A 9688-nucleotide genomic window follows, 5' to 3' on the forward strand; every position below is an offset into this window, starting at 1 on the left:
GAGCAGCTGAAGGCCTGCTGTATTTCTAATGCGTGTTTCACCCCTGCTTGGCACCAGGGTGTTCCACCTTCACGGGCTGGCTGAAATTGAAAGTGCCCTTTGGTTCCACCTGTGGGACTTGTTTGTGAGTCAGATCTGGGTTGAAGGAAGCATCCAGGGATTGAGCTAGCATTGCACCGAAGACGTTTTTGGTGTAAAATTTTAAATTGATGGCATGTGTGTATGCATAAGTTGCACATTTCTAAAACTGTCTGGCCTATAAATTTGGCATAGGACTTTCTCTGACCCAGGGCTTGACTTTACACTTAACTTAGGTAACCTGCCATGTGTACTCTGACAGAAGGACACAAATTGGTTGGCTTAATTTCTTTTTATTCCCTTTTTGTCTTCTAAAACGGTTAAAAATTATTTAGGAACTGACATCCAAAGAAACTTCTGAAGCCTTGTAAAACTAAACTTCACAGAATAATAGAGGTTGGAAGGAAAGTCTTGCAGTCATCTGCTCCAACCCTCAACTGCAAGCAGGACCAAATTCAGAGTTAGACTTGCTTTTTAAAACGGTGATTCACATGACCAGTTTCAATATGTTAAATTGCAATTATTGACTAGAGTTAGATCATAATAATAATATGCATGCATATAGATGTAGGAACTTCACTGTCTTTCTGAAAATACAGATAAGACTAGATTTTAAGAACCTGCTCATAGGATCCTGTTTTCCTTGAGTTTGAGGGACGAACTCCCTCTGGGTTGAGTACAATCAAGGTTTTAGCCATGGCCCTGTTGTAGATGGCAACTGGCTCCTACTTTGCTGTACGAATCAAATTAAAGGTAAGAAATTTCATCTAGTCTGACAAGTTTTTCTTCTCTGCAGTGCTTTGAGAATATTAAACTTCTAGGTTACTGATGTTTTTGTTGCTGGGTTGTTTACCATTTTTAGCAGGGTGGCGTGTATTTCTGCGGAATAAAGTATATTGAAGATGGCTTAAGTTTACCTGAGCCTGGGGCAGAGGCTCAGACTGCTCGTTACCACACGATTGAGCAAAACATTCAGATCCTGGAGGAGGAAGATGTGGAGTTTATCAGCGTGCCAGTCCCTGAATTTGCTGATAGCGATCCTGCTGATATCGTCCATGACTTCCACCGGGTAACAAATATTTCTGCATAAGTTGAAAGCACATAAAACTTGAAAAATGTTCCCCCTCAGTCATCCTGATAAATGTACTCCCTAATTATTGTGGTGGGGAAAGCGGAGGGTGGAGGAGGCAGCAGAGATGTTTTGATCAGCAGCAGGCTGCAAGCAATTATTAGCCGGGTATACAAAGTACAGTGTTAGACAATCATCATGAGGTAGTATGTGTACCACCATTTGCAAATACAATTTTGTTTCTAGAAAGGGAAAAATCTTAGACCTATTTCCTTTCCTTAGTATGAGGAAGTAAAGAGAATATAGTTCTTGCTGTGCTAAGTCCACCGAGCCAGAATTTGGCCAACTGCTGTGGTGCCAAGAGAAGTTTGAAAAGGGCTGACATAGCTTTGACATCAGCTTGCAGGGTATGTTGGCATTTGGTGTCACTGGGTGTGTTCAAGCACCCCCAGAGGTGCTCTCCTGGCATGGCTCAACACCCCAAAGCAGCAGCAGAAAGGGAAGGAAGTGACAAGTTGACTGACCGTGGGAGAGCACTCATTTTCCAGATGCCATAGGAAGCCTAGCAGAAGCTCAATTTTTATCATGTGCCACAGGCTACTATGATTCCTAGAGGCACTTAACAAGGGTATCAAAGCACTTTTAGCTGTTTCTTCCTTTTTTGTAGCAATAACCTTGATTGACAGGAATCGGGGCAATAAATTTTTGTTAAGGCAGTTGACAGGCCTACAGCTCTTAGTATTAACAGCAGCTGTAAAACAATTAGAAGGCCGCCTTTTCTGTATCAGCCTGCTGGAAGCTGTCTGCTGGTGCTGAAACGCTGTACAGCTGGCTTTCAGGAAGCTGAATTTCTGTGAACATTTGAAGTTTTGGCTGAACAGCTTTTTTAAGCGAAGCTGAAAAAGAAGAATAGGGAAGTGTCCTGTTTTTTCTTTATGCAGACGTCAGAGTTTAAAGTTTCTCAGGCAAAAACGAGTGCTATATATCAAATATTCATAACCAGATTTGGAAGAAAACATCACTCGCTCGAGCTATGCAATTTAAAAATATTTCTGAATATGTTTAGGGAGCTTCTGTTAAGAGTTAGAACAAAGAAGGAAAACTAGATGAAGAAAAAAAAGCATCCAAGAAGTGTATAGGAACAATAGCATTTAGAAATTTACTTTTTGATTGAGTAAGTTAAAGGCTTTGCTCTAAAGGTCAGTGGAAGGATCATTTGCCATAAGTACAGCACTTGCTCCCACCTAATAAGATTAGTTGCACTGGTGATTGCTGTCCTAGTGCCATTTTGACAGTTGGGCTCTTGGTGCTCAGCATTTAATGTACCTCTGCAGCCTTAGAGCTTTCAGCAGCTCGAGGTAATGCCTTCTTTAGCAAGAACAGGTGCTGTAAAACACAGCTCAGTGAGCTCAGTGAGAAGAGCTGCAGGACTCATCAAGATAATTCCCCAAGCTTTTACATATCTGTTTTTATCAAACAATGGCAAATACTGCAGTTAAGGTACCATATAAAGACAATAACTTCACTATGAATAATCATTAACCTTTCAAGTTAGTAGTACTTGTGAAAATAAAAGGATTTTTGTGGCATTATCTGTAACAGTGGCTTTTTCCTTCTGTGTTTTGTTCTTACCAGCAGTGTTCCTCCTTCAGACTATAACAAAATATAGAAGCATGGAGATGAGAGCAAGGCGTTTGGCCTGTTGTTTTAAAATGCAGGCACTAGAAATAATGAATACTGTACCTGTTTCATAGCAGCTAAGATAACACCATAGTAGTTTCATTGCTGTAGTGCATTTGAGCTACTTACTGCCTGCTGCCTTGCCCAAATCCCTGTCATAGATATAAACTCTCATCAAGGCTGCCTTTTATTTCTGCATTTACCTATCCCTCAGCTTGGAGTTTGCTTTGGACTTCATAATGAACAAAACAATAATTTGGAGAACAGCACAAAGCCATGGCGGTACAGCAATTCCTGTATGTGGATTTTTCTGATGTTCTTCTTATTTTGATTGAAATAAATATTTCCTCAACAGAGACTCACTGCCTATCTTGACCTTAGCCTGGATAAGTGCTATGTGATTCCTCTGAACACTTCAGTTGTTATGCCACCAAAAAATTTCCTGGAGCTGCTTATCAATATCAAGGTATGATTAAATCATAACTAATTTGTTCATAAGACAGGAAAAAGAAGTAGAGTTGTTTCTTTTTTTTCTTTTTCCTTCTGCAGAACTCTTGACATTCACACAAGGCACATGTGTTAGAAAGTTAACTGATCACTAGAGGTCTTTGAAAAGAGACAAAAGTCTATAACCTTCTTAGTTAATGAACTACAATCATGAAGGAATTATTAATTCATAGAAAGGCAAACAAACCTGATTTTATTGTTCAGTGCTACAAATCTGGCTGATCGAATTGTGTAGAGGTGGTGTACCTGGACTATTTGATAACAGTCTGTGTGGTGTTTGTAATTTATAATCCATTGTGACTGAAGTTTCCACACAGCATGTATGTGCTGGACTAAGACTGGTTAGCTGAGAGGCGTGAAGCAGGTAGACTGGGAAGTCCTTATTGTTTAAAGCATTGGTGCCTTGGGTTGGCACCCACTTTGATCCAGTGGCTTGAGGATGATGTGCATGAGGTATGTTGGATCTGCTGTCTGTGCTCAGGGAAATTAGATGTGTCACTGGATGTGTTGGACCAGCACTGCCTGCGAGTTCATGAGGCTTCCAGCAGTCTCAAGATGGATCTTCCTGTTTCTGGGGAGGTTTTGCAGGACTGATCAGGATGTGTGTGGCGTGATTAGCAAAGCCCATTTAAGCAGGAGGCCAGATTCCTGCTTCTGTGAGCACCAGACCTTCTGAACAAGATTTGTTGCCCTTAAAAACAAGGGTGGTGGAAAGGACTGAGATGCCACAATTGCTGAACAACCAAACATGAGTTTTCAGTCTAATGTTGTGGGGGCTCCTAAATGCTTTCCAGCAGGGTTTGATAATTGAACATTACTGCTGGCCTTGTGGTGCTGGTGCTGCCTGGCTTGTTGCTGCCGTGGGGACACACTGTTCTGTTAGTTGTGGTAACTGGGTGAAATGTAATGGTCTGTGAAATTAGGGAGGCCAAAGTAGATAATCTAATGGGGTCTCTTACTAATTACATAGCAATCCTTTTTTTTTTTTTAACTTTTACACATGTATGCTTTTAATGCAGATTTAAATAGTATTTACCTTGGTTTTTAGCCTTCTGGTTTCTTCACAGAACAACAGAACAGTCCAGGTGGGGAAGAGAGCTGATAAACACTAACTTGTGTCTAAAATCCGGGGAGAGTGTTTTGAATTGTGTTTTACTGAGCTTTTGTAACTTATGAACTTCGATATCAGCTTTGAGTTTACATCTTTCAGAAAAGGCTTTGGAATTAGGACTCCAGCAACCATTTTAGCCATTTCTGAGTGGTTTGTATATAAAATTATATTTCATGTGAAAAATTACTTCACAAGTAAGTCCTCTGCTGCTTTTTTTGCTGCCTATTTTGAGACTGGCTATTTAACCACACTTTCATTTCCTGTGCATAAGGATGATGTGGTGTCTGTAAAACTCAGTGACCTGATATATTTTTTTACTTTGTCTATGCTGTTTTGTTTCCCTTTTCAGATCACACAAATCCCACTGTTAAAATCTGTAAATTTCCTAGTTTGTCTTTAGTACTGAATCAAATATGCTTGGTTTACAAGTAAGAGGATAATCAGGCATCAGGCATGTAACTGAAAATCTGTGCAAAAGCAAACAGTTTTGATCATTGTCCCCAACAGTGAGTGCCCTAATTTTATGAGACGTCTGTTTAATTCTCATTGTATTTACAACAAAGCTGTGGGCATTTGATGTCTCCAAAAATCAGGCTAAATGTTTTGTAACTGAAATTTGGGAAACTATGCTGCAGTTGCCCAGAGTAAATACTGTCCTGCGGTCACACTGGTTGCACAAGGAAAAAAATGTATGAAATTGATGTGCTAGTTTCATTAAACTGAGCTGTGAATGCCTGCAGAGGCCATTTTATGAAAACAGAGGTTCTCTGAGTGGGTTTGTTTTTTAAGAAAAGCCAAAATTCTAGCCTAAAGAACAACATTTCTATATATATTGATACAGTTTGCTTTAACATGCAGACATGAAAGGCCTCCTTTTTTTGGGAAATGAGGCTGAAACCCAGGTATATTTGCTCATCCACGTTGTTCCTGTTGTTGAGCCAACTGTCTAATTTTAACTGTACACAGGATGTCTCAAAGAGGATGATATTTGTGGGTATGCTGGATCCTGGCATTGGATCATTCCTCCTGTGGCAGCTGGGCAGAGGAGATTCCTGCACTGAGCTCCTTCTCCTCCTGTCCCACCCAGGGAGGGTTGAGAAGGCTGAGTCCAGGGGATGGTCTGAGAGGTCCTGTGGTTTGGAGGGCATGAGCCCAGGACTGTCCTTGCAGGCTGCCCCCCAAGTCCTCAGCACTGCTGCCCACCCTGCCAGTGCCCTGTGCTGCTGCTTTGCTCCAGGGCTCCCTCAGGCCTCACTCCTGAAAGTCGAGAGACCAGGAGTTAAGATAGTAATTTATAGTGATTTAATTGCAAAATAAAGGAGTGGGATAATTTGAGAGAGTGACATTTTCTAAGCTCTTATTTAAAGAAAAAAATATTGCTGTTGTTTTCCTCATAGTATGTGCTGAAGAAGTAGCCATAATTTAAAGTGAATTCTAGAAAGTCTTTTTTTTTCTTTCTTTACTGAGAAGAATAGCATTTAATCAGCTTCTCAACATGTTGCTGGGGCTGAAAAGATGGTCTTGTTTTGCAATGGAAATTTCAAGTTGTTTATTGTCACTAAAAAATACAGCCATCTTTAGCCACAGAAGCTGAATTTGTTTTCACGATAAGCGATCATTTTATTTTTAGAAAGCAAGAAGCATCTTCTCTACTGCTATAAATTAGAACCACTCCAACAGGATTTCTTAAATGAAGTAATATTTTTAAAAATTGATGATTAATTACCAGTGGTAGAATTAGAAAATTGGCTTATAGCTAAGTCTGTGCATCCTCAGCCATTTACAGTGAGGTCTGCACAGTGCCAGGTTCTTCCGTCATTTCATTGTGCCAAAATAACATGGAAGGCACTAGAAAAGTCTTGGGAAGCCCATGCATGTCATGGCTCTTCCCTTCTTCAGTGTGTTGCCTTGAAACACCTGATGCACTACCATGGCTTTCTAATACCTTTCCACATAAACAGTTGTGAGAATTGCCATAATAACTTATGGGGCTAGATCTCATCTTGGGTTTGGCTTGAGAGTTGTGGCCCATGATGTGAATAGGTTCAAGGCTTCCCAAACCCCATGGACTGCAGCTGGAATATACTGCAGCTGGCCTGCTTCATCAGCAAGAGCCTCTCATTGTGGATCATGCTTCTGCCAACTCCTAGTTGGGAGTTGTTCCCACTGAGGTCTGTTGGGCTGTTACTCATTAAGTGAAGACTTTGGATTGTACGTGCAGGACTGACCCGTGACAGTGGGTGCACCTGGAAAAAAAAACTTGCTGAAGGCTGATGTTACTGTAGCAGGTGGAAGTTTTGTGACCTTTTTGAATATAATAATTTGCACATTTAGAATAAAGTTCTGTGGGTAATGCATATTTTGAAAGAATTCAAAGAAGCTACGTCACAGCCGTGTTACAGACACACATTTCAATGTGTTTCTTGTGCACTTAGACCATGAAGAGATGACTTTTGACAGAGCTGGTATATTTTTATTCAACAGGCTGGAACATATTTGCCTCAGTCCTATTTGATTCATGAACAGATGATTGTTACTGATCGCATTGAAAACGTGGATCAGCTGGGATTCTTTATTTACCGCCTCTGCCGTGGCAAGGAAACCTACAAACTGCAGCGCAAAGAAGCCATGAAAGGTAAATGTTCCTCCCGCAATCCTTGGTGTTGGCAAAAAGTTCAGTGACGTCTGAATTCAATAAACAGGCTTGGCTGTGTTAAAAGGAATGACTCTAATTAAAGCAAGGGCTGCTTATTGCAGTAACTGGCTCTGTGGGCCTCAGTACGTCTGATATTTTCTGTGTAGGTATGGAAATAAGTCATTTCATTGTGCAGAACTGCTCAAGGCCCCAGTGCCCTAGGAGTGCCAAGATGTGTGTGTGTGCATGGGTGTGTTTTCTGGAGTTCTGACTTTTATTGATGCTCTTTAATCTTGTCTCTTGACCCACTCCCCCCCCCAAACCTAAGAAACACCTTTAATACATGAGAAGCCATAGCCTTGTAGTCCAAGTACAGAATTGCAGGTTCTTCTTGCCATTAAAGCCATCTATAAATTGGTCCATGTCTTCCTATTTGCATCAGTGAAATGTGAGTAAGAGTTGTCTTCACAGGAAAATTGTGGTGTTTGGTACTTACTTCTTAATGGAAAATGTGTGAAAAACATTACTTGGAAGAGTCTTGGCAAGCTATTAAATACTGCCTTAAAATTTGCCTTCAAGTTTTACTCAGACTTGCTTTGTGTGTGTTTGGGGTTTTGGGGGCAGGGAGAGGGGGACAAGTGCACACCAAAGCAGTTTAATTGCTTTAGTCATACTGTTGAACGTGACTGCTTGGGAAAACAAGGAAAAGAAATGCATTTTGGGAAAATAATTTAGAATAGTGTTTGAAAATGAAAAGGCCTTAATATGAAAATTGAATTCAAGAGTCAGTATGCTTATCCTGTAGTAATAAATTAGGAGCATAGGTTGGCAGTGAGCATTAGTGTGGCTAAAATTTGGTTAAATTCTGGCTTCCTCTGATTTCAAGATGTTTATATAACAAGTCCACTCCTTTTTGCCTATAGCAGGTTATTCCTTTGCTGTTCCCTCTCACATCCCCACAAGCATTTTTACAGATGCACAGAGAGGGAGATGGGGAACTCATCTGGCTCACAAACTAGCCAGTGTGGGGTTTGGGCATGTTGGTTTTCACTAACCCAGTACTGTGATTTGGTTCATGACACCTTCAGGATCATTGCCTGGTTACTGCTTTTCTGTGTCTGAATGTGTGTCTGTGTGTGTGTCCTCGGAGGGGTGGGTTGAAGTGGGGCAGTTCTGATTTCTGGTGACATTATACCATAGCAAATGTAAAACTGTTCTGCTAACCCTCTGTTCTCTACTAATGCCACAGGAATCCAGAAGCGCGAAGCCATCAACTGCCGAAAGATTCGACACTTTGAGAACAGGTTTGCTATGGAAACACTCATCTGTGAACAGTAATGAGGAATGTTACTGTTATGGGAGACTTAAAAATTACAGTATGACCCCACCCTTTGTATCGTGTGCAGTGATTATTTTTTAAAATCTTCTTTTATGTAAGTAGTGGACAGGGCTTTATTGCTGAACACCTTCCATACTTTTCATCTCATGATACATGTAAAATCAATATGTTTTAGTTTTTTCCTCATTTTCAGGTGTGGTGTTCTTATATTTGAATAGCAATTGTATAAAGACTTAGTTGCTAGTGCACTTCATGTGATGAATCTTGAATACTAGGAAGAAGAGGAAGTCTTTGAAATATCCACCAGTTTTTAAATAAGTAAAATTGAAAAGAATTATTAATGTACAAATGGACTGCAAAAGCTACTTCTAACTGTAATATTATCTGCTATATAGTTTGTTACAGCATATAGACAAACCTGTATTTGACTCTCCCTAACCAAGTGCAATTTGTTTTGTTTTTAAAATATTGTCATATTTACCTTTTTAGATTGATTTCTGACTTGATGTTTTAAAATGGCAAGTGTTTGCTGTAACAATCTTTTAGAAAATTAAGAAGTAACTTATGTTACTAACTTGTATATAATCCATGTATGTGCAATGGAAAATAAACCTTATAAACCTGTTTGTCTAAAAGTCTTGTGTTTTCTTCTGCTGTTTCCGGGGTCTTTTTAGAGGAGGGCAGCTATAGTTAAAATTAGTGTTTTTTACTCAAAGTGCTGTTTTTAAAAGCGAGCAGGTAGAATGGCTGAGAAATGAAATATGAACAGAGGAGGACCTTTTTCTGTCCTTTTTCAGTTAAGAAAAGGCAACATTGTGCTGCTTGCTTAAATTCTGGCTAGGTATGTCCACAATACACACAATCGGAGCACAGACCCAAAGCTGACTTAGCATGACTGAAATCCCTGTCCTGAGTACTTGGCAAATGATGGTTGTCATCTGGAGCGTGTGGTGAGTCAGGCTGGCCCAGCTGAGAGCCAGGAGTGCTCACTATGTACAGGACTTCTGCTGTTCCTTTTGTTCACCTTCCTGGCATTCCCGCCAGCCTGTGCTGCTGAGCTTTGCCAGTTAGTCTGGAGCAAACTCCAGTACTGCTAATACCATCCTGTGTCATGCCATTTACACTTAAAACTGCTATTTTTAAAGCAAGATTGATTTTTTGTTGTTCTTGTTGTTTTTTAAATATGTAGCAACAACTTTTGAAGGAGAGCATAGGAACTGCAATGATAGGACAAAGGGTAATGGATTCAAACTGAAGGAGGGGAAGTTT

At 40.3% G+C, this 9688-nt stretch overlaps 1 protein-coding gene across 1 annotated transcript in view; it reads left to right on the forward strand.

Annotated features, from left to right (window-relative positions):
* ITM2B (integral membrane protein 2B) overlaps nucleotides 1-9054 on the forward strand; it is a gene marked incomplete at its 5' end in the record, with an annotated part of 10316 nt that extends 1262 nt beyond the window's left edge. The window contains 4 exons of the mRNA XM_009081600.1: nucleotides 941-1147; nucleotides 3183-3293; nucleotides 6930-7080; nucleotides 8330-9054. Of these exons, the coding sequence (XP_009079848.1) occupies nucleotides 941-1147; nucleotides 3183-3293; nucleotides 6930-7080; nucleotides 8330-8418 (558 nt within the window). The remainder of the gene's footprint in view (nucleotides 1-940; nucleotides 1148-3182; nucleotides 3294-6929; nucleotides 7081-8329) is intronic.
* Nucleotides 9055-9688: the final 634 nt, after the last annotated feature.

This window comes from Acanthisitta chloris, unplaced genomic scaffold (assembly GCF_000695815.1).
Source record: "Acanthisitta chloris isolate BGI_N310 unplaced genomic scaffold, ASM69581v1 scaffold14879, whole genome shotgun sequence".
NCBI lineage: Eukaryota > Metazoa > Chordata > Aves > Passeriformes > Acanthisittidae > Acanthisitta > Acanthisitta chloris.